The sequence below is a fragment of the Ctenopharyngodon idella genome, chromosome 7 (genome assembly GCF_019924925.1).
Source record: "Ctenopharyngodon idella isolate HZGC_01 chromosome 7, HZGC01, whole genome shotgun sequence".
Lineage (NCBI taxonomy): Eukaryota > Metazoa > Chordata > Actinopteri > Cypriniformes > Xenocyprididae > Ctenopharyngodon > Ctenopharyngodon idella.
In genome coordinates this window covers 27,301,362-27,326,430 of record NC_067226.1, presented here as the reverse complement: position 1 = coordinate 27,326,430, position 25,069 = coordinate 27,301,362, and the positions used below count along the sequence as shown (strand labels likewise).

Here is a 25,069-nt window from a genome sequence, read left to right as displayed (position 1 = left end):
GCCAGGGTTGCGTTTCAGTGTAAACGTACCAAAACTTTGACTTTGTTGTAATTTTTAGCAGCCATTGTGCAGTTAAACGCTGCATTTTTTAACACTGCAGCTACCTACATGCACAAGAGGCAACTGTTTACACTTGTATGCGCATGCCCAGTGTGCTTGAACAGTCATGTGACGTGCGTTTTCGGTCTTGTAGTGTAGACGGAGATCGTTTCTGAAACACTGTGGAAACGCCAGTGTAGACGAGGATCGTTTTCATTTTAAAACGCCATTTTAAAACAAAAACGCACTAGTGTAAACAGGGCCTTAGAGTCTTGAATTTTTGCATTTCCTTCACCCTGAGACTTATTCATTTCAATTTCGGTGTGAAAGGGCTTTTATATATGCGAAAAATATAACTTTTTTTTGTTGTTGTTATTAAAAATAACAAAGAAGCCTCAGCCAGGTGAGAAAAAGTAACACAAATGTAACATATTGCTTTACTTTCCATAAAAGTAACTAAGTAGCGCAGTTAGTTACGTTTTAGGGAGTAATGCAATACTGTAATGCATTACTTTTAAAAGTAACTTTTAACACTGCTGACAGACAGTAACACATTTTATTTTTTAGCACAAATAACACAACTTTGGTTTTGCAAAACACACCATTTCCACAGTTGTACATTTAAAGAATATAAAAGTTTTATATATTTAAAAGTTTTGTTCTCTCAATTACACTTGCAAACAGCAATCATTTTTTTCAAACAAGCAAACATAGATTTCAGGGAACCTTCTTGAAACATGACAAAAACAAATGATGCCACTGACCCCTAAATATGATGTTCCCTTTGCGATTCTTTAAAATCTTTAAGACTTTTTCCTCTTATGCTCATCAAGGCTGCATTTATTTGATCAAAATACAGTAATGTTGTGAAATAAAGAACTGCATTTGTTTGAAATAGAAATCTGTTGTATCATTATAAATGTCACTTTTGATCAATTTAATGCATGCTTGTTGGATAAAAGTTTTAATTTCTTTTAAAATTATTTTTGAATGGTACTGTATCACGGTTTCCTAAAAATATTAAACAGCAAAAATGAGTTTCAGCATCAATAATGAGAATGATTTCTGAAGGATCATGTGACACTGAAGACTGGAGTAATGATTCTGAAAATTCAGCTTTGATCACAGGAATAAATTACATTTTAAAATATATTAATTTAAAATGGTTCATTACTAATATTTTACAGTTTTTACTGTATTTCTGATCAAATAAATACAGCCTTGGTGAGAAGAAGAGTCTTATTTCAAAAACATAAAGTAATATTTTTAATGTGTACAGTATAACCTGGATCTTTTTAAGCTGACACAGTGTCCTTTTTATGTAAATGTAAAACATAATACAATAGCTGTGATTAATCTCATTACAGACCAGTTTTTATTAAGCATAATAAAACTGTAATTGAAAAATTCTGTGATTATATGTATTCTGGTGTAAATGAAACAATGTAAAAAAGAAAGGCTAAAAGCAGATGTATATGTGACGTTAGACGATAGAAATGAAGAATATAAACACGTTTGCATTTGTTTTGGAAGTAGAACTAACTAGTTAGTTCTTCAGGAATCGCTTATTAACTTTGCACAGCTGACCGCGTTGTGATGGTGCCGTGTAAATTATTCCTGAGAAGTAAACAGGGATACAATGGACATTAAGAATGGACTCACAAGCAATGATCACGTGAGCGATCTCAGTCTGGAATTGAACTTCACACCGTCCATTTCGCGAGACGCTCTGAACAATGAACACTCTGAACTTCCTCATGCTGACACACAAGTTTTGTGAGTCTCTGATGCCTCCTCCATTACAGATGTCTATAATGCTTTTGGAGTCGTCCTTATGTAGAAAAGACTGGTGAGGATTTACACCACAAAGACGTGTTCTAGTTAGATAATCTACCCAGGCGCGTGACTGCGTCGTGTCGAAATTAAATTGGAGAACGTGTTTGCTCATAAAGACACTAAATGCGTTGTTATTCGACGTTTTCTGACAGGGAGCTGGCCATTTAGAAAACATCTCAGGTTGATCATCGCTGGAAGTGACGTTATTCAATCCATCACCGAACACTAGAGTCACGAAGAGCGTGAGAAGAACCGTCGATCTCATCCTGAAAATTGTAACAGATGTTTAGAGATTTACAGTTAGTTGAAACAGTTCATAAGATAATGAACACAGACTTCTTCTACAGTATAATAAAACTGTAAGCAGCAATTATATGGCCGAACACATCAATACCATTTGCATTTTGTATTTAGGAATGATTACTTCAAAGACTATGATCATGTTCAACGTTATTTATAGCTTTATAACTTTTGAAAAATAAGATGATTCAGTTTCATCAAAGATTGGACAGACTTTGTTATAAATAAGTATATGAATCAGTTCAAAATTGCAGTATTTTTATGATTGACCTTGAAAAATCAAAGTAACATTAAACGATTTTAATAACTTTAGGTAAGTTAATAACTTTTTAAAAGTATTTTTACCAGATCCAAATGTGTTAAAAATCATATAATACATTTTTATTTAATGTTAGTTAATAAAAAAAGCTGTTCATTGTTTGTTCATGTTAGTTGACAGTGCAAAGTCACAAAATAGTGTCAATAATTTACCTTTTTAGTTCCTGAGAACTTAAACACTGCAACCCTCGGCTGTTTAACGAGTCACTTCAGTAATGGTTGGATATTTTGTGCTGACAAAGAAAAAATGTGTCAAACTGTTTTACCAGGTTTTCTTCCCTTGTTTTTGACATCAGCATTTGCTGCAATGTAACGTACACCAGCGTTTAAATGTTTGGGGTCAGAAAGTGTTTTGATGTTTCTGAAAGAAGTCTCTTCTGCTCACCAAGGCAGCATTTATTTGATCAAAAATACAGTAAAAACAGTGAAATATTATTACAATTTAAAATAACTGTTCTATTCTATTTCAATATAAATTAAAATGTAATTTGTTCCTGTGATCAAAGCTGAATTTTCAGCATCAGTCTTCAGTGTCACATGATCCTTCAGAAATCATTCTAATATGCTGATTTGATGCTCAAGAAACATTTCTGATTATTGGCGAGCATTTATTTGAAATTGAAAACTTTTGTAACATTATTGTCACTTTCAATTTAATGCATCCTTGATTAAAAAAGTATTCATTTATTTTTTAAAAAATCACACAGACCCCAACATTTTGAACAGTAGTGTAGCATATATAATACTTCAAACCTCTACTTTGATCAAATAAAAGAAGCATCAAAGCAGATGCAATAGAAGATCCTTCAGTATCTAAACTTTATGTTTTACATTTTGCACCGTGTATGAAAAAGATACAGATTTACCTTTGTGTCGTTCTGAGCTTGTGCAAATGAAAGAGTCTCGTTGAGTCTGAGCTGAAGTTTAGAAAGTGTCACTGGTCTGATATTTATTGGGTGGAAAAGAGACAGGTGTGAAAATCTGCCCATTTCTTGTTTGTTTTTGCAATTAAGCTGAATTTTGTCCATTAAGTTGCCTTTTTTTACTCTTTTCAGACTCAGATTTTACTACATTACTACATTGTATCAGAACATGTCGATATATAGTTAAAGGGTTAGTTCACACAAAAATGAAAATTCTGTCATTTTTTACTCACCTTCATGCTGTTCCACACCCGTAAGACCTTTGTTCATCTTCGTAACACAAATTAAGATATTTTTGATGAAATCCAAAAGGTATATGACTCGTCCATATATAGACAGCAATATAATCAACACTTTCAAGGTCCAGAAAGCTACTAAATACAGCGTTAAAACAGTCAGCGTGACTGCAGTGGTTTAACCTTAATTTTATAAAAGGTAAAGGATACTTTTTGTGTGCAAAAACAAAACAAAAATAACGACTTTATTCAACAATCTCTTCTCTTCCCTGTCATTATCCTTAAACAGCTGACGCAGTAAGCATAGTGAAGGCTTCTATGTTTACATCCGACTGCTGGGTCAGTATTGGCCAAAGCTGATCACATGAGCAGCATGACGCATGCGTGTGATGTTGGCACAGGAGCCGGCCAATAATGAGTCGGAGCTGGACGTAAACAATGTGTGAGAATGACACAGAAGAGAAGATATTGTTGAATAAAGTCGTCATTTTTTATTTGTTTTTGTGCACAAAAAGTATTCTCATCGCTTCATAAAATTAAGGTTGAACCACTGCAGTCACGTCGTCTGTTTTAATGATGTCTTTAGTACCTTTCTGGACCCTGAAAGTGGTGATTAGATTGCTGTCTATGGATGAGTCATATACTTCTCAAATTTAATCAAATATATCTTAATTTGTGTTCTGAAGATGAACGGAGGTCTTACAGGTGTGGAACGACATGAAGGTGAGTAATTAATGACAGAATTTTCATTTTTGAAACACACTCAGACAAAGGACAGAGATAATACCAAGCTTTGCTCAGGCAGCTTTTATTGAAATTATATCAAATTTACACATTCATGTGGCACAGCAACTTTTAATATAGATTTTTTTAAGTACAGCAACATCTCTTGCCCCATATACAGTGGGTACGGAAAGTATTCAGACCCCCTTAAATTTTTCACTCTTTGTTATATTGCAGCCATTTGCTAAAATCATTTAAGTTCATTTTTTTTCCTCATTAATGTACACACAGCACCCCATATTGACAGAAAAACACAGAATTGTTGACATTTTTGCAGATTTATTAAAAAAGAAAAACTGAAATATCACATGGTCCTAAGTATTCAGACCCTTTGCTCAGTATTTAGTAGAAGCACCCTTTTGATCTAATACAGCCATGAGTCTTTTTGGGAAAGATGCAACAAGTTTTTCACACCTGGATTTGGGGATCCTCTGCCATTCCTCCTTGCAGATCCTCTCCAGTTCTGTCAGGTTGGATGGTAAACGTTATAACAAAGAGTGAAAAATTTAAGGGGGTCTGAATACTTTCCGTACCCACTGTATATCTTTAAACCCCAAAAAAGAGCTTGAAAAACATGTAATTTTGTTTCTAAATTACACTTGCAAAAACATCCTAATTGCTATCATTTAAAATGGTAATAAACAGCGATAATTCCTTCAAACAAGCAAGCAAAGACTTCAGGGAACATTTTGAAACATGACAATAATGAATGACTGATCACTTTTGGAACTGATTCACTAATACCAACACATTCACCAAGGGACATTTTATAAATGAATGACAAACTCTGACCTCGAAGGACTGAAGGCAGCTTGTTTTGAGCAGCTGTAGAATTGATGTTAGATAATAGAATTGACACATATGAACATATTTGCATTTGTCTTGGATAATGACCCTTTTGGAAAACGTCCTCTAGAGATTAAGTAGAACTTACTTGCTACTAGCATTCTACTTAGCACTTCTGCAGATCTCACCATGTTCTGGTGGTGCTGTGTCAGCTTGTCCTTCATAGTGAACAGGCAAACAAACCCTTTCAATGGCCTCACAAGCAATAATCACGTGCGCAATCTCAAACTGTAGTTGAAATTTACACTCTCCACTTTTCGATTCGCTTTTAACAATGAACACTAAGAACTTTTCCCTACTGATGCACATGTTATTTGTGTACCTGATGCCTTCTCCATTGCAGACTCTCATAATGCTTCTGGTGTCCCTTTTATTGAGGAAGGATTGGTTTAAAGTTCTGCCACAAAGTCCCATTACTGCAAGATAATATCCCCAATAAGACAGCTGTGTCGTGTCGAAGTCAAGTAAGAGGATGTGTCTGCTCATAAAAGTATTAAATGCGTTTTTATTCTGAGATTTCTGACAGGGAGTTGACCAGTTAGAAAAAAGGTTGATTTCAGGTTGAACATTGCTGGAAATGCTGTTATTCCGTCCATCACTGAACACCAGAGTGATGAAAAGCAAGATGAGAACAGCTGATTTCATCCTGAAAACATATGAGGAACAGATGTTTACAGCTGCAAAGATAGTTTAAATAGTTAATAAGATAATGATCACAAGCTAATGAACAACTTTTACAATATAATGAAGCTGTGTGCAGCAATAATGTGGCCAAGCTCATCAATAACATAAGTTTGCTCATTGTACCTTGGGTTTTAGGAACGATTGCTTCAAAGACTATGAGATTCACCTTTATTTATAGCTTCATAAATGCCTAATGTCATGTTTTTATCTTTAGCCTGATGAAGATTTCGACCAGCAAAACCTGGAGAGGATTTGAATAGAATTTATGACAGATAATATTAAAGCTGCTTTGATAAGTTCAAAGGCTCAAAGGTTATTGGGTAAAAATTGCCAGTGCTTGGCTACTAAACATAAAATTTATGTGCTGTAATTGCAAAACACAGACCTCTTGATACTGCATGTTATTGTCCGAATGAATGTTTACAGCATATACAGATGTGTCTGAATACATTAACACACTTTCTGAATTCACTATAATATACAACTAAGCCATAAAATGCTGCTAGTTTACCTGTTTAATTCCAGAGAAGTTGATTATAGCACTTGTTTAGGGTCTGCTTTTCGAGGCCCACTTCACTTCCTCTTCAGTATTTTGTGCTGTGAAAGAATAAAAATGTGTGAAATTGTTTTAAGGTTTCTTCTCATGCAAAGCGTTTGTTTGACGTCAGCAATTTCCTATAATGTAATATGCAGTATGTGATCATTCAAACCTATACCTGTGCCGTTTTTGAGCTTGTGTCTCGTTGAATCTGAGTTGAAGGAGTGCCAGAGACACTCAGTTGACTGTGATATTTATTGAGTTGAAAAGGCGCAGGTGTGAAAATGCATCACAAACACATTTTTTCAGTACATGTGATACTGCCTCTAATAATAATGTAGATTGTTTAAAGGTAGCTGTGCATATCAAGCTGAAAAAGATCAGCTCTTCACACTTGGTCCATGTGGTTAACACTTGAATGTGTTTAACTAGCCAAACACTGTTGATAAAGTGTATGTACAAAAATAAACGCAAGACAAAAAATTGTTTTTGCTAGAAGTTTCTACTGTTGCATGTGCAGTGGTTGAGAACTGGAAAGTTTGCCAGAAGCCAAAAGAAAGAAACAGATCTCAGTTTAATGAGTAGAGAATCAATGTAATACAAATGTCGAATCACTTGGATTGATGTTGTGCATTTCAGTTTGCAAATGACTCATTCAAGTTCAAATGATTCGTTGAAAAGATTTGACTCACAGGGAAGATTTTGTAAAGTAAAGTAAAGTTGCTGCCTATCTCCTAGGTTGTTGTAAGTTATATTTGTGCTCTGTAGCATTTTAACTTTCTTTTTAATGATTGTTTTTTATTGCTTTATCCTTTTTGTTTGTGTTATTTTGAACACTTCGGGGCTACTGTGTAGTTTAGAACATGCCGTTTGAATGGAATGAAAAATGCATGTATGAATGTAAACATAAGTCATATGAGTGTTGGTTTGTGTAGCTTTTTGTGTGCTAAAATTCGTTCTTGTATCCCAGCTTAACCATTAACTGTAAAAGTGAAAGTAGTTCTGATTGCTATTCATGAACCCTCAACATTGTGCTATTTAGCAAGACACTTTAAAGTGCTCCAATTATGCTATTTTAAAGGCTCCTAATGTTGTTTTGAAGTCTCTTACAATATGTTTACATGATCCCAAAGTAAAAAAAAAAAAAAAAAAAAAACACACTTTGATATCCATAATATCAATTGCAGCATCACCTCGTTTCTCATGAGTCTGAAAACAGTTTGTTTGAAGGTTCAGTCTTTCTAAACTCACACCCTAAGTGCACTTGCGCATTGCGCTTTAGATCGCACTTAGATCGTTGACCATGTGCTTAGATTGTTAAAATAGGGCCCATAAAATTAAATGATTTTTTGGCTGTCTGTCTCTCTCAGGTAAGAGCTGTTTCTCCACCCTGTTTAAGTTTGAGGAGATGCAGGAGATCGTGAAGAACTTCACTGTGGTCCATGTCGATGCTCCGGGACAGGAAGAAGGCGCGGCCATTTATCCTGTTGGGTACGTGATGTTTATATATATTAAGTGTGAAAAATTAATATACCTGGTGTTTGACGCCTGTCAAACCATCTTCAGATCCTCAGAAAGTGTTAGTGGTTTTACATCCTCCGTGTTTTATGCACATTGTGACTCAGTGTCTATTTTTATGCTTTCACATGTCCTCAGGCCACTGTGTCTCATGTTAGACGTGTTAACAGTCCTAAAATGTTTTTATTTCCTCTGACAGATACCAGTACGCAACCATGGATCAGATCTCTGAGATGCTTCCTGCTGTTCTGCAGTACTTTAAGTGAGTCACAAGAAGTCATTGCATGTTTAAATCATTATTGACACCTGCAAATGACACATGATGTATGTACTTGACAACATGATTTCAATGCATTATTACTGATTATTTTCATCTGGTTTAGTTTCCGCACAATTATCGGTGTTGGAGTCGGAGCTGGTGCTTACATACTGTCCCGATTCACTGTGAGTGTCACGTCTAATGCCTGCATTATTACTGATGTTTCATTTATTTGATATGGAGTAAAGTTTTTGTTCGGTAATATACAGAAATGATGTTTTGCATTTCATTAATCAAAGAAATAATAAAGAGATTATTGAATATCAGAAAGCCTTTAAAATAATATCATGGTCTCTTGGAGAACTATGTAAATACCTTGACTTATGAATATGGTAATTATTCATGGTATAGTATATATACAGTACAAGTACCATGAATGTGATACGTCACCATATAAATACACACAATACACATAAATATGGGATAAAATAGCACAGTTTTTTTTTCATAAAATTAAACTATTTTTATCAACAGTTTTCAGTTAGGTGCCCAGAATTCTGAAATGAAAACTATTTGTAGGTGTACATATAGTTTATTGTCATGTTAACCTTTTTATTGCTTTCTGGTCAATAATGTTAATATGATAAAATAATTTCACCATGTTTTGTTTTTTGGAGTTCAGTTTAACTCTTTAGTGAATGTTGTGCCACTTTTCTGGTATATTTTGATTTATTTTTGAGTTTAGTTCAAATTTAGTTGCAAGATTAATATGTTAAAATGCAACATATACTGAATAACACAAGCAGATGCTGAAAGACTGAATGAAGCCCTCTGCTGGTCAAAAAAAAAAAAAAAAAAAAAACACCACAGACTGAGACATTAAATATTATTTCACTCTATTTAAATAGACAGTAGAAAATACAGCTTTGTACTCCAAGCTGTATTGGAGCTGAATAAGCCTTTTAAAAAAAATAATCTGTAGCTGGAGCCCTGAAATTTTTTTTTTATTATTTTTTTTTTATGTATTGTAAGGTCTTGTCTGTGTGAAAATGTTTTTCTTGTAATTGTGCGTGAACCTGCTGTAAATGCAAGACATATTTCAAACTTTAAAAAGGCACTAAAAATAAAATCATCAATCATCTTATCACAATGCATTATAGTATTGCCTTATTTGCAAAGGAAACATGCACTGATGCCTTAGATTTTGACCAGAAGGAAGGCAGCATCTTTTTGCCAGTGTTTTGAACAGAAAAATGCCAGTCATTCCTTCAAATTCTATGTAGATGTTCACTGGGGTTTGAAATGTAGCTGCAGCATATTTACATTCACTGAACGCTGATTTACATCTGCTTTTTTTCTCTCTCACACACAGTTGTCAAACCCTGAAGCTGTAGAGGGGCTCGTGTTAATCAATGTGGACACAAACGCACGAGGCTGGATGGACTGGGCCGCCCAGAAGGTCTGTCCGCTGTATATGATGACGCTGATTAATAATAACAGGCAATATGTACCTGAAAACAGCTTGTGTTTCTTTTGCAGCTCTCCAATCTGACGTCTTCCCTCGCAGACCAAATCCTGAATCACCTCTTCAGTCAGGTGTGTGTGTGCGAGTGAGTGAGTGTGTGAGAGTGTGTTTGTGCTTCAACAATAAGGACATTAGATTAGACTGAGTGTGTGTTCTCGTTTTATTCTCGCTGATAATAGATGGAAGTTTTGCACAATAAACCCAACAGAGGGAAGTATATTTATCCTCATCATATAGATATCCTTATCAAATTAAAGGGTTAGTTCACCCAAAAATGAAAATTCTGTCATTGATTACTTACCCTCATGCCGTTCCACACCCGTAAGACCTTCGTTAATCTTCGGAACACAAATTAAGATATTTTTGTTGAAATCTGATGGCTCAGTGAGGCCTGCATAGCCAGCAATGACATTTCCTCTCTCAAGATCCATTAATGTACTAAAAACATATTTAAATCATTTCGGAGCATTATGAATCAGCGGTTCGGAGCACCAAAGTCACGTGATTTCAGCAGTTTGGCGGTTTGACACGCAATCCGAATCATGACTTTATACGCTGATTCATTACGCTCCAAAGCTTCCTGAAGCAGTGTTTTGAAATCGGCCATCACTATAATAAGTCGTATTTTGTTTTTTTGGCGCACCATTAATGGATCTTGAGAGAGGAAATGTCATTGCTGGCTATGGAAGCCTCACTGAGCCATCTGATTTCAACAAAAATATCTTAATTTGTGTTCCGAAGATTAACGAAGGTCTTACGGGTGTGGAACGGCATGAGGGTGAGTAATAAATGACATTATTTCCATTTTTGGGTGAACTAACCCTTTAATAAATACATGGACGCAGGGTTATTATAGTAAAACTGAAACTAAAACTAAAACCATAAAAGATTTTTTTTGTTGTTGTTGCTTTAAATAAAGTATATGTTAACTGAAATAAAATATAAAAACTTGATCTACTAAAATAACTAAAAATAAAAAATAAAAACTTTATTGACAAAAAACGTCTCGGTTACGTATGTAACCCTCGTTCCCTGAAGGAGGGAACGGAGACGTACGTCAGTAGTGACCGACGAATTGGGATATCGCTAGAGAGCCCTATCAGCTTCGAGTGAACTACAACAGGCCAATGGAGTTGGCGTGCGATATTTGCATAATGCGCACCGCCCCCGCCAGGTGGTATAAATAGGGGAGCAGATGCAATCGCACTCTGTTTTTCGCTGAGGAGACAATCTAGTCCGCACTACAGCGAGGGTACAGCAACTGTGGCGACGGGACGTACGTCTCCGTTCCCTCCTTCAGGGAACGAGGGTTACATACGTAACCGAGACGTTCCCTTTCAGTCGGTCACGTTCGACGTACGTCAGTAGTGACCGACGAATTGGGATCCCAAATAAAGCGCCACAGTATGAACCCCTTCCAGTGCCCAGCGCAAGCTCTAGCCACCCGGCGCACCAGTGGGACGGGGAAGGGGGCGAGCTTACGCCGAGAGAGTCTACTGCTGTTCCGACATACCCACTAAGTAAACTAGACTACACTGGGGAAGCGAACCCATAGGGGACGCTGCGGAGACCACTACCCACCCGTAGGGGAGGAATTTACGTGGAGAGTACACATATGGACTGGCCGTGGGCAGTACGCATATGGAGTCCCTGGGATGGCTCCGCCTGGGTGGGGGGAGACTCATCTGACAGGTGACAGCAGAGCTGGCTCTGCTAGGGAAAGACACGGGCTCGCCGTAGGGAGTTGACCGTGGACAAATACACACAAGGGACCACTCACGTGGAGGGGTCACGACATGTGGAACCCAGCCAAACGTCAACGTCGGTGACGGAGGTTTGGCCTGGCATCAGACACTCCGCAATGTCCGAGCCGAAGGGGGAGGCGGAGGAACTCGACAGGGTTCGCCAAGCGGGGAACTCGACTGGAGTAAAAAGGATGCACGTATCCGGCCCAGGGGGCGGGAGTGGCATTGCAAGCCGACACTAGAACGGGCTCTTCGCGTCTACCGGCTGGTGGAAGCGAGTACACAGGAAGATACCGGTTCTACACGAAGGCTATAGAATCTAGCGAACGTGTTAGGTGTCGCCCAGCCCGCAGCTCTACAGATATCTGTCAGCGAGGCGCCGTGCGCCAGCGCCCAGGAAGAGGCCACTCCTCTGGTGGAGTGGGCTCTCAACCTGAACGGGCAAGGCACGCCCTGGGACTCGTACGCCAGGGCGATGGCGTCCACTATCCAGTGGGCCATCCTCTGCTTGGAGACAGCCTTTCCCTTCTGCTGGCCTCCGTAACAGACAAAGAGCTGATCTGAGGTCCTGAAGCTTCGCGTTCTGTCCACGTACAGGCGCAGCGCGCGGACGGGACAGAGCAAAGCTAGGGCTGGGTCTGCCTCCTCCGAAGGCAGCGCTTGCAGGTTCACTACCTGGTCTCGAAAGGGAGTGGTAGGAACCTTGGGCACATATCCAGGCCGGGGTCTCAGGATAACGTGAGAGTCACCGGGCCCGAATTCCAGGCACGATTCGTCAACCGAAAATGCGTGCAGGTCCCCTACCCTCTTGAGCGAGGCCAATGCAACCAGGAGGACGGTCTTTAGGGACAGTACTTTTAACTCGACTGATTGCAAAGGCTCGAAGGGACGACCCCGGAGAGATGTAAGAACCAGGGTCAGATCCCAAGAGGGTACAGAGGGGGGCTGGGGAGGATTCAGTCTCCTCGCCCCCCTCAAGAACCTGACGATCAGATCGTGCTTCCCTAGCGATTTACCATCAACTGCATAGTGATGTGCGGCGATAGCGGCAACATACACCTTGAGGGTGGAGGGAGACAGCCTTCGCTCCAGGCCCTCTTGCAGAAAGGAAAGCACGGTTCTGACCGAACATGATCGGGGGTCCTCTCGCTCTGGTTGAGAGGAACACCATTCGACGAATAGGTTCCACTTCAGCGCATAGAGGTTCCTCGTAGAAGGAGCTCTAGCGGAAGTGATGGTGTCTACTACCGCTTGCGGGAGATCACTCAGAACCTCCGCGTCCCGTCCAGGGACCACACATGGAGTTTCCACAGGTCGGGACGCGGGTGCCAGAGGGTGCCCCGTCTCTGAGTCAGGAGGTCCTTCCTCAGAGGAATGGGCCAGGGAGGTGCTGTCGCGAGGAGCGTGAGGTCCGAGAACCAGGTCCGAGTGGGCCAATATGGAGCCACTAACAAGACCTGCTCCTCGTCCTCCCTGACTTTGCACAGGAGCTGTGCGAGAAGGCTCACTGGGGGAAACGCATATTTGCGTAGGCCCCGGGGCCAGCTGATTGCCAGGGCATCCGTGCCGAGCGTGCCGCCGGTCAGGGAATAGAACAACTGGCAGTGGGCAGTCTCCGGGGAGGCGAACAGATCTATCTGTGCCTGGCCGAAGCGCTGCCAGATCAGCTGGACCACCTGGGGATGGAGCCGCCATTCGCCCGGAAGCGGAGGCTGCCGTGAGAGCTCGTCGGCTGCACGGTTGAGCACGCCTGGGACGTGAATGGCACGAAGCGACCTCAGATGCTTCTGACTCCATAGCAAGAGATGGCGGGCGAGTTGCGACATACGGCGGGAGCGTAGACCACCCTGATGGTTGATGTACGCAACGGCCGCAGTGCTGTCCGAGCGGACCAGTACGTGCTTGTCTGTCAACAGCTCCTGGAAGCGGCCCAGTGCAAGACGTACTGCTAGCAACTCGAGGCAATTGATATGCCAATGCAGTTGGGGCCCCGTCCACAGACCCGACGCTGCATGCCCGTTGTACGTGGCCCCCCACCCTGTGGCAGAGGCATCTGTGTGGACCACAGCATGCCTGGACACTTGTTCGAGGGGAACTCCAGCCCGCAGGAACGAAGGGTCCGACCACTTGGTGAGGGTGCGACGGCAGTTCGGTGTCACGGGGACACGGAACGTACCGCGCTGCCACGCCCATCTCGGGATCCGGCCGCGGAGCCAGTGTTGAAGCGGCCTCATATGAAGCAATCCGAGCGGCGTGACTGCGGCTGCGGATGCCATATGCCCCAGGAGCCTCTGAAAGAGTTTCAGTGGGGCCGCTGTCCTGCGCTTGAGCGTACTCAGGCAGGTCAACACTGACTGGACGCGCTCCTCGGTGAGGCGCGCAGTCCGGGCGACCGAATCCAGTTCCATACCGAGATAAGAGATCCTCTGCCCGGGGGAGAGTTTGCTCTTGTCCCAGTTGACCCGAAGACCCAACCGACTGAGGTGAGCTAACACCATGTCCCTGTGTTCGCACAACTGCTCCCGCGAGCTGGCCAGGATGAGCCAGTCGTCGAGGTAGTTGAGGATGCGAACGCCCTGTTCCTTGAGCGGAACAATGGCCGCCTCCGCAACCTTCGTGAAGACGCGGGGCGACAGGGCCAGCCCGAAGGGTAGGACTTTGTACTGATATGCCCGACCCTCGAACGCAAACCGTAGGAAGGGTCTGTGACGAGGCAGAATCGAGACATGAAAGTACGCGTCCTTCAGGTCGATCGCTGCAAACCAATCCTGGGGATGGACGCATTCGAAAATGCGCTTCTGCGTAAGCATCTTGAACGGCAGCCTGTGAAGGGACCGGTTCAGGACGCGCAGATCCAGGATTGGCCGTAGCCCACCGCCCTTCTTTGGTACAATGAAGTAGGGGCTGTAGAACCCTGACTTCATATCGGCTGGAGGGACCGGCTCGATTGCATCCTTCGCCAGGAGGACAGCAATCTCCGCCCGGAGAACAGGTGCATTGTCCAGGGACACCTGAGTGTAGTGGACACCCCTGAAGACCGGGGGACGCCGGGCGAACTGAATCGCATAGCCGAGTCTGATAGTGCGAATGAGCCAGCGGGACGGGCTGGGGAGCGCTATCCAGGCTTCCAGACACCGAGCCAGCGGGACCAAAGGCACCACAGACGCACCGGGGGTGGGGCAGCGAAGCAGAGTGCTGGAACCCGACTCGGACGGCGCAGCGGCCCGAAGTGGGGTCAGACTCTGCGAGGTGACAGTGTGAATGGGAGACGGCTGGGGGGCGGCCTCGACCATCACACTGGGACCTGCTGGCGAAGTGAGAGTGGGCTGCGAGTGGCAAGGCGGAGCCTCGCGCGCTGACAGCCACAGTCTCTTGTGACCTGGAGGATTGGGAAACTGCTCTTTTTGTGATGAAGTGGGTACCGCTGGACTCCGGAGAGCCAGCGGCGGGACAGACAATTTCACAAATTCCCCCCGGCCCTCCTCCGGGGGTGGGAGAGACGATGGAGTCCTCTCCCGAAGAGCAGGAACCTTCCCCTCCAGGTCGCCCGTCTCAGGGTCGCGTCTTCCTCGACCTCTTGCCACCTGGCTTGGCCTGAGCGGGCTGGGCGCCGCGTCCGCGACCGGCACCCTGCTGTTTGGCTGGTGTAGGCTGCTGCTTTGCCAACTTAGCAGGGGCGGAGGACGACGCAGGCGGGCGCCCTCGGCGACGAGCGGGCTGAGGCTGTGCTGCCGGCGGCGGGGTGGAGGCAGCAGCGGACCGCCGGGGCAGGACGTGTTTGATAGCCTCAGCCTGCTTCTGGGCGGCAGAAAACTGCTGGGCGAAGCTCTCTACCGCGTCGCCGAAAAGGCCGACCTGTGATATGGGGGAGTCCAGGAACCGATATTTGTCGGTATCCCTCATATCAGCAAGGGTCAGCCAAAGGTGGCGTTGCTGGACCACAAGCGTGGCCATCGCCTGACCAACAGAACGTGCCGTCACCTTAGTCGCCCGGAGGGCGAGGTCCGTGGCGGCACGCAGCTCCCCAAGCAGCTGCTGGTCAAGACCTCCCTGGGGCATTTCCATCAACGCTTTTGCCTGATGAACTTGCAAAAGGGCCATGGCATGCAAGGCAGAGGCAGCCTGTCCGCAGGCTCTGTAAGCTTTCTCTGTCAAGCCTGACGAGAATTTACAGGCCCGGGATGGGAGACGCGGCTCACCGCGCCAGCCAGAGGCCGTTGGACACAGTTGCATCGCAACAGACCTCTCGACTGGGGGAATCCGCGTATATCCCCTAGCCTCCCCGCCATCCAGGTTGGTGAAGGCGGACGAGGGACCAGGTCTCGCACGAACGCTATAGGGCGTCCGCCAGGACCTGGTCACCTCATCATGCACCTCCGGGAAGAATGGCATCGGGGCGGGGCGCTGGGGACCAGCGCGGGCCACCCCGAGGTACCAATCATCGAGCCGAGAAGGTTCGGGACACGGTGGAGGGTTCCAGACGAGCCCGACCTTCTCGGCAGCCCGGGAAAGCATAGCCGTCAACTCAGGATCAGGCTCGGACAACGCTACGGTCCCGGAGGGAGGTAACGCAGCCGAGTCCTCATCTCCCGAGGACTCTTGCTCACCTTCCGATGCCGCGATCGACATGCAGTCATCCGCCGGTGCTCCGAAAGAAACGGCTGGTCGCTCCGTAGAGGGACCAGCACGCTCAATCGGCAACACCACCGGTTGCAGTGAGGTAGAGGGGACAGGGGCCCGCGGAGCGGTGCTCGGCGGGGAAGCCCTGACCGTGATCCTCAGATCACCCTGCCTACACGCCGGCGCACCGTCACCCCGGCCGAAGCCAGAGAAAACGGCGGCACGGGGCATAGGGGAGGGGACCCCCGCTCCCTGAGAACCAAGGAACGAGAGTCTCGATCTCAACACTGCAATAGTCATGTTCCCACAGTGAGAACATGAACTATCCACAAAAGCTGCTTCAGCGTGCTGAACGCCCAGGCACGTGATGCTGCGATTGTGGCCGTCAGCGGGGACCAATGAACGACCGCATCCAGTAACGCACAGACGAAATGACATCTTGAAAAAGACGCAGGGTTCGTCTGTGAAGCTCTTTTAGGAGGGGAAAAATTCAGCTCTCTTGTGCTGAAGCACACAGGGAGTGTCACGATGTGTTCGGGTACACCACTCCCCGAACACAACGGAGGAACCGGCCCAAATCGCAACAGACCACAATGCTGGGAAATGGAAATTGAGTGCTGTAAAAACAGCAGTTGAGAGCTTTAAGCTCAGGCTCCTCGGGAAGCTCGCGACCTCGCTGGAGTGCCGTTACACCAACACAAGAAAAAGAAATTTTCCTTTTTTTTAGCTTGAAGAATTCACTGAAGTCTGAAGCTGGAAACACACTAGATGGCTCCGAAGCGAAAGACAGAGTGCGATTGCATCTGCTCCCCTATTTATACCACCTGGCGGGGGCGGTGCGCATTATGCAAATATCGCACGCCAACTCCATTGGCCTGTTGTAGTTCACTCGAAGCTGATAGGGCTCTCTAGCGATATCCCAATTCGTCGGTCACTACTGACGTACGTCGAACGTGACCGACTGAAAGGGAACTTGAAAAAAAAAAATGCCAAAAACACATAAAATAAAAACAGATATAAATGGAATATACAGAACATAAAAATTAAAATATTCAAAATATGAATAAAAACGATAATAATATCTCAATAATACTAAAATAACACTGCATGGATATAAAATAATGGTTTAAAAATAAATTACTTTATTATGTGAGAGAATGTACAGAGCCCCAAAAGGGCCAAGATGATGGAAAAATATGGGAGAAAAAAAATATTTCAAAGCTTTTGCATTGTCTTGCAAAAGTTTTGCCTTCCCCTGAGAAACTTCGCATTTGCTCGCAAACAACTCAAAAGTTTTGTGAGCTAAAGCAAAGTTTCTTTAGCTCACAAAATGTCCCTTTAGGAGCTCCATAAGAATGAGACAGTGAGCTGGAAAATATACAGTTTATACAGTTTAGTGTCATACAGAAATATTTGGCCACAGAATAATGCAGTTGACCAATCATTTACATTTATGCATTTAACAGACGCTTATATCCAAAGCGACTCACATTGCATAAATGCATTCAACGCAGTATACATTTTATATTTTATTTATTTTTGAACATACAGTATGCATTCTCAGGGAATTGAACCCATTGCTAGTGCCAGGTTGTACTGTTTGAACTACAGGAATCAAAATCAATTTATCTAGAGAGATGCATTATGCTATTATGAACATTATGAAGGTGTGTAAAACAGTGAAACACTGACTTTGGTGTGTGTGTGTTTTCAGGAAGAGTTGTCGAGAAACACAGAGCTCATTCAAACTCACAGAGAGAGAATCGCTAAAGCGCCGAACCTCATCAACGTCGAACTCTTCTGGAAGAGCTACCTGGGGTAAAATCACTTGTTTTAACAGCACAGAATATGGAATTAATCACAACAATATGGTCATATTGTTAGCATTATTATGAAATATTTAATCACAAAAGACCAAACGTATCTTAATGTTTTATTTCACTTGAAAACAGTTACACATCTGTTCACTGTATTAGAAGATGAGAGCAGATGTTTCAGTGTTTTATTATCTGCATTGTTGATTTATGTTGCTATAAATAAAAATACAATGACATATAAAGTGGACAGTTATGTAGAATTATGAATAAGGGTCAAGGATTGTCAAACATGGTGGTTTGGATGTATGAACACATCCTGAATGGTTAAAAAAATGGGTTTTATTGATCTGACAACTGAAGCAGATGATTAATGACAGTTGAAATATATATCAATGCTGTGCATGTTTAATTTTACATTAAAAAGATACTTATGTGATGCAAAATATGTGCAGTACCTTTCATATATGATATGCAACATGCATGTTATCGGCAATCAAGTTCACATGTGATACAACGCAATGAAAGACAAATACAGTTTGGGTGCCTTTATAATCATCATTTATAATCATCAATCAATTTTCTTTTTGCCCTACAGTCGCAGAGATCTGAGCATCGAAAGGAACAACACTTTCAAGTAAGAATGATGAAAGCATGCCCAGAATGCATCTGTCTCTTCCGTTTGTTCCTCTTTTGACCATCTGTTCACGTGTCTGTGTGTTTCAGATGTCCTGTGATGCTGGTGGTTGGTGATCAGGCTCCGCATGAGGAAGCGGCTGTAAGTCTTTATGCAAATAAACACCATTCATCCACAAATACCTAGGATTTTTCTCACTGCACATCTGTTTCTGTCCACTAGGTGGAGTGCAACAGCAAACTAGATCCAACTACCACCTCATTCCTCAAGGTTAGGACTTCACCTGTGTTTTATGCATGATTTTGTTCTTTTATCAATGATAAAACAAAAAGGGAGTCAAAAAATGGTTTTGTGTTGTTTATGAGAATATCAGACCCACAAGTAGATTTGTACTTGAGCTCTCTGTATGGTTTTTATTCAGATGGCTGACGCCGGCGGGATGCCACAGCTGACTCAGGTACGTCACATCAATTTAAAATAGAGTATTTATCAATACAATTAATTTATACTGGTGAAAACTGTGCGATGTATAAATGAAATGTGTGTCTTTACAGCCCAGCAAACTGACAGAAGCGTTTAAGTACTTCATTCAAGGCATGGGATACAGTAAGTCACCTGAGAGGGGTTTTATTATTGAGAAATATCACAAAAAATGAATGAAATTGGGGCTTTTATTTCAATCACAAGTACTAACACTACCATTCATAGTTTTTTTTTTTTTTTTAAGAAATTAGTACTTTTATTTAGCAAGAATGCATTGAATTGATAAAAAGTGACATTAAATTAATTTATAATGTCACAGAAGATTTCTCTTTTAAAAAATGCTGTTCATTGAACTTTCTATTCATCATGTAGCACACCTGTTTTTAACAGATAATAGACAAATAATGTTTCTTAAGCTGCAAATCAGCATATTAGAATGATTTCTGAAGGATCATGTGACTGAAGACTGGAGTAATGATGCTAAAAATTCAGCTTTGATCACAGGAATAAATTACATTTTAAAATATATTCACATAGAAAACAGTTCATTTAAATTGTAATAATATTTTACAATTTTGCTGTTTTTGCTGTAATTTAGATCAAATAAATGCAGCTTTGGTGAGACTTTCTAAAACTCTTACAGAAAAAAATCTTATAGATACAAAACTTTTGAAGGCTAATGTAATAATATACACAGCCATGTTTTAGCTTCTCACATCTGTAAAGAAGAACTTTAACCCAACTGTTTTACCTGTTTAGTGTATTTTTGACCAAATTAGCAGGAGCAAATGGAAACATATTGTTAGTAAATAATAGTTAACAGAAGCCGCAAATATGGTTTATGCTGTTGTTTTTAAATAGCAAGGTCTGGACCGTAATGTCCGAATTATTGACTTCTTTTTTTTTTATAAAATGTTTGACTGGATTGAATGTATTAATTAGCTGCTTCTCTTCTTCCTTCAGTGGCGTCCTCCTGCATGACGCGTCTCTCTCGCTCGCGCACCACCTCTCTCTCTTCCTCCTACTCCATGGAGGGCTCACGCTCCCGATCCCGCACGCTGTCCCAGGGCTCGCAGGGCGGACAGCTCCCACCGAGCCCGTCCCATACCATGGAGGTGTCGTGCTGAGGAGCGCCAGAGAGGGGGAGAGAGATGGACGGATGAAACGTTTGAGTCCTGTGGGCGGTGGAAAGTGAGTTTCGTGCGTGACGACGGATGGGCGGATGACGACTCTCTCCCTCCCTTCACCGACCCGTCAGGCAAACGATAGCGACATGGGCGGGGCCTTTAGTGAGACCCAAATGTAGTGTTAACCAATAGTAATACTTCTAATATAAATATTGATTATAATATTAATATTAATAACGACAAGCGTCACTGAAAAAAATAAATAACGATGTTTCTCTTAATTATTACATGTTGAATTTCTAAACAAAAGAATAGAGAAAAGAGTATATAAGCTCATAATGTGTGTCTATCAACTTCTATGTGATTTTTTTTTTTTTTTTTTGGTGTGCTTTTTTCTTTCGTTTTTGTATTTTGTATTATTATTTTTTTTCTCTTATACAATCCTGCTGCTGTGAGAGGGGTACAGTATTTTCGGAGACGTTGGCGACAGTTTTAGGCCGAACGAAGTACTCGTCTCTGTAGTTGACAGCCAGCTCATGTCTTCCATTTGATCCTTTGCGAAAAAAGCTATATACATAAAAAACGAGAAAGAAAAATACTGTAATTATATTTTACTTTGATTTGTTTGGTTGAGGGGTCAGGGCCTTTGGGGTCTTTGCCTGTTCTGAATTGCATGCCGGAATTTTCTTGACCACGTCCGTCTCTGTTTTTTTTTTTTTTTTTTTACGTTTGTTTTATTTCGGTGAGAGTGTGTGTGTGTGTGTGTGCATGCGGTCTTGGTGCGTTAATAAAAACGCGACAGTCACAGGAGTTGTTGTTTTGAAGTCAACGGGAAATGACGTTCACATGTAACTTCTGTAAGCTAATGTATTTTCATTGAAACAGGAAATTCATTGAGAATAAATGTAAGACAGGATTATCTGTGAGGAACTGATTGCATGGTGAAAAGTGTCTCTGTAAGATGGTGGTTGAGAAGTAAAATAAATTAAGGACGGCAGTCGAAAAGGAAAGTTGTTTCAGAGGCGGAGCGAGTTTGATGAAAGACGTGCACTGATTAATCATTCATAGTAAGGGCAGAAACATTAAAAATGAGTGTGTTTACATGTACAACGAAACTATCAAATTCAGCTCATTGTGAAAACTCACCTTTAGGATTTACCAGCGTATCAATAAATCAAAGAAAACTGTTTACATGCGAGTTTGACATTATCCATTTTTCCCGTTGCAATCACAAAGCACATGTCAGCCTGCAGGGCAAATTTCTGAGTCATTTCTTTAGAAATCTATTCTAGTTTCATAAACGAAAAACTAGAAATGTGTCGCTTGTGTGTGTCATGAATGAGCCGACAGAGCGCTTATAAAGGCATTTCAACTTTATCTCATGGGATGTGTAACTATCTTATGTTTTTGCGTATTGGTGGTGAATTAGTATTATGTGATTTCTACAAAAGCGTGAGATTTTTGGAAAAAAAAAAAAGTAAGCATGAAGTTCCACCCTTAAAATTGTACAGAACGTACGAATGAGAATTCATACCATTTGCCACCAATGTAAAATAGTTACGAATTGCCACAAGAGTGTGTTGGTCGTGGTACATCATGTACCTCCTCTACATCATTTACCAGTGTACCAATGTATATTGGTACATGATCTGATGATTTGGCATGTAGAGGCTTTTCCCAATAAAAGCCCACTGTTTAAGGCATTATTAATCATAATCGATGTAAGGTCATGCATGCGAACACACTCATTCAGTCCAGTTATAAAGCAATCACAGCTGGTACTCTGATGTAGTTTGAGAAAAAAACTGCAGGATGAATATTAGCCAGTGTGATGGTGAATTTTAGGAATAATGATTTTTATTCAAGCAGATTCTGACCTGCAAGCAGGAATTCATCTACAGTCTGTCTTCTTCATTGACTTTTCAACCTGATCTCATGATAAAACGCAACTATTTTACGAGGTGGTGATTCCGTATGAATTTGTAAGATATGGTTCCATTTTTGCAAAAACGCAAGCATGAAGGTTCACGCCTAAACCTAAGCATCAGAGGGGTGTAAAGAGATCATACTAAAACATACGAATGGGATCAGTCACTGTGATTTTGCCAAGTAAGACATATTTTGTTGATCCTGGAACAACATTGCAGTCTGAAAATTTTGTCCTAAATCTACCCATAAGTTATCCCTAAAATACGATAGGTGAATAACACTGATAAAGAAGCACCTAACCCTGTTTGTGAACTTAGACTTGACATAAACTGCAAACTTCTCCCTCAAATCTGATTGGTTGATTGGAATGTTGTTCCAGGAACAATAAAGATGTCAGTCCAGTGAAATCACATTCACTTGAATTGGGTTCACACGAATTAGCCACCAATTTGTCGAAATGTAAAATAGTTATTAATTGCAGTAAGTTGTGAGTTTTTGAGTGTGTACCATGGCAGTACCAGATTTGTGGACATGTACTATCGTTGTACCATGGTATTTTTTAAAGGGTTCACCCAGAAATAAAAGTTCTGTCATTTATTACTCACCCTCATGTCATTCCACACCCGTAAGACCTTCGTTCATCTTTGGAACACAAATTAAGATATTTTTGATCAAATCCGATGGCTCAGTGAGGCCTCCAAGCTTTACGAATCTTGTTTCAAATCAGTGGTTCGAAGCGCGTATCAAACCACCAAAGTCACGTGATTTCAGTAAACGAGGCTTTGTTGCGTCATAAGTGTTTTGACATGTTTTGAAATTTCAGTGCTTCACGTGACTTTGGCAGATTGATACATGCTACGAACCACTGATTTGAAACAAAAGATTCGTAAAGCTTCGAAGCTTCATGAAGAAGTATTTTGTAATCGCCCATCACTAGATATTGTTGAATGAACTCATTATTTTGTTTTTTTGCCACACAAAAAGCATTCTCGTCGCTTCGTAACATTATGGTTGAACCATTGTAGTCACATGAACTGTTTTAAATATGTCTTTAGTACCTTTCTGGGCGTTAAAAGCGTTAATTATCTTGCTGGCAATGGAGGCCTCACTGAGCCATCGGATTATATCAAAAATACATTAATTTGTGTTCCGAAGATGAACGAAGGTCTTACGGGTGTGGAATGACATGAGGGTGAGGATGACAGAATTTTAATTTTTGGGTGAACTAACCCTTTAAACTACAGTGGAGTACATTATCATAGTACAGTATATGACTATGGTAATCATCTAGTTCTGTGGTATCAAAATACCATGGTACTGCCACGGTACTGTAACCCAGTTAGTCGGAAGTGTTTCAATGGAAATGTTAAGGGCTGGCTCATGGGGATGCACATTTGTTTTGTTATTTTGAATGGCCGTCCCTGGATTTAACGTAACTTGAGAGCACTAGTTTGGGTTTAAAGTGTACTTAAAGCCATGGAGGCATCTAATGCTTAACCATAGTGACTTGTACACAGAGTAAAAACAGTGCGTGTCCAAATGTGCGTCAGCGCGTTCTGACATGCCTGAGCATGTGTGAGGTGCTTAAACTTTCTAAAGCACAATAAGGGAATCTGTGTGAGTTTGTTTAGAAGAATAGTGACGATTCAAAGCGCTTGTGGTAAAATTTAGTTTTCTGACTAACCAGCCCCTTCACTGCCAACAGGGTTTAGCCATGTTAGTAACCCATTAGCTCCAAGAGCTCTTCCAATCATCAAGCCATTGAGATTAGTAAGTTAGCATAGATGCAATGTAGAAACTGGAAAAGACTTTACGACCTCTGTACCAGTGAAGCGACATATAGAGTGCTCAAAAGAATACCGAAATCACTGCGGGTTTTTGCGATATTTTTGACACGATTGCTAACACTTGCCAATAACAACATAGACCAAAACTGTTCTCACATCTGCAAATGCATCGTAACAATCACATTCAGCAAAACACTGCCCTGCAAATAACAATAAATCATTAAATGATTATACAATGTTAATTGGAAAGTTTTTCCAGTAGTGCCGTGCGCATTCGTATGTTTGTGCGTTCACGAGCATCAGAGCTGCAGCACTTTGTTCGTAGAGATTCTCAAATCACATTTCACTTGTCTTCATGCTGTTTTAGAGATGTTTTACTTTGTTTACGAATTAGTGGGATGTGTAAGCAGAAAACATGGTATTTTTCTTCTTTCTTTCTAATGGAAAGCTCATGTTGGAATCAGCGTGGGATGTTGTTAATGTTATGTTAATGATCGCGATCAACATGTAGACTGAAACATCATCCCAGATTCACGTGAGCCTTTACCAAAAATAGAAATAGTTCAAATCTGAAACGTTTTACCAAATACATAGAGAAATAACCATAAAAATGTGAGAATTTAAATGAAAATAATGAGGGAATAGGACGGATTAGGTCGTTGTGTGTGTTGAGACGGTGTGAATGTAAATGTGTGTCCATTTTCTTTCTTTTTTGTTTTTTGACTCTCCTCAATGAAACCCTTTTTTCACCTTTTATTTTCTGTGAAGTAGATTTGCGTCTCAATGTCCTCATGGGTTAGACATCAGTGTGCTAGTTCTTGTGTAACTTTTTTAGCTTTAGCACTAAAAAAGGAAATAATGTAATTAATAAAAAAAATTAAAAAATAAAATGTCATGAATAACAGAATGCAATCAAAATTAATTGTGTGGCTAATTTCTCTGTGTATTACTATGAACAACTGGAAAAAAGTAATTAAAGGGATCAAAATGACACTTGTAATTTGAGTCTTATTTCCATATACATACTTTTGGGTCATGGAAAAATACATTTATGTGGTCTTGTGGATCTTTTTTTGATTGGTCAGACTCTTGAGAATCTTTGAAAATATAACTCGTCAGAAA

At 41.6% G+C, this 25,069-nt stretch overlaps 2 protein-coding genes across 2 annotated transcripts in view; one reads left to right on the top strand and one right to left on the bottom strand.

Annotated features, from left to right (window-relative positions):
* The window catches only part of ndrg2 (NDRG family member 2), a 44,948-nt gene extending 20,010 nt beyond the window's left edge, over nt 1-24,938 (top strand). Inside the window, exons 5-16 of the mRNA XM_051899664.1 lie at nt 7,874-7,994; nt 8,221-8,283; nt 8,405-8,465; nt 9,653-9,739; nt 9,820-9,876; nt 17,885-17,988; nt 18,583-18,621; nt 18,711-18,762; nt 18,844-18,891; nt 19,043-19,078; nt 19,176-19,227; nt 20,068-24,938. Of these exons, the coding sequence (XP_051755624.1) occupies nt 7,874-7,994; nt 8,221-8,283; nt 8,405-8,465; nt 9,653-9,739; nt 9,820-9,876; nt 17,885-17,988; nt 18,583-18,621; nt 18,711-18,762; nt 18,844-18,891; nt 19,043-19,078; nt 19,176-19,227; nt 20,068-20,231 (884 nt within the window). The 3' untranslated portion in view covers nt 20,232-24,938. The remainder of the gene's footprint in view (nt 1-7,873; nt 7,995-8,220; nt 8,284-8,404; nt 8,466-9,652; nt 9,740-9,819; nt 9,877-17,884; nt 17,989-18,582; nt 18,622-18,710; nt 18,763-18,843; nt 18,892-19,042; nt 19,079-19,175; nt 19,228-20,067) is intronic.
* On the bottom strand, nt 582-7,838 carry LOC127515724 (uncharacterized). Its single transcript, XM_051899666.1, has 6 exons — nt 6,682-7,838; nt 6,477-6,562; nt 3,650-5,927; nt 3,360-3,435; nt 2,647-2,726; nt 582-2,141 (listed from the first exon to the last, which is right to left on the bottom strand). Exon 3 carries the CDS (start codon nt 5,924-5,926, stop codon nt 5,384-5,386), a length of 543 nt encoding a protein of 180 aa, XP_051755626.1. The 5' UTR covers nt 5,927; nt 6,477-6,562; nt 6,682-7,838; the 3' UTR covers nt 582-2,141; nt 2,647-2,726; nt 3,360-3,435; nt 3,650-5,383.
* Nucleotides 24,939-25,069: the final 131 nt, after the last annotated feature.

Coding starts and splice junctions, on each gene's coding strand:
- LOC127515724 (XM_051899666.1), bottom strand. CDS start 5,926: ATGAAATCAGCTGTTCTCATCTTGCTTTTCATCACTCTGGTGTTCAGT.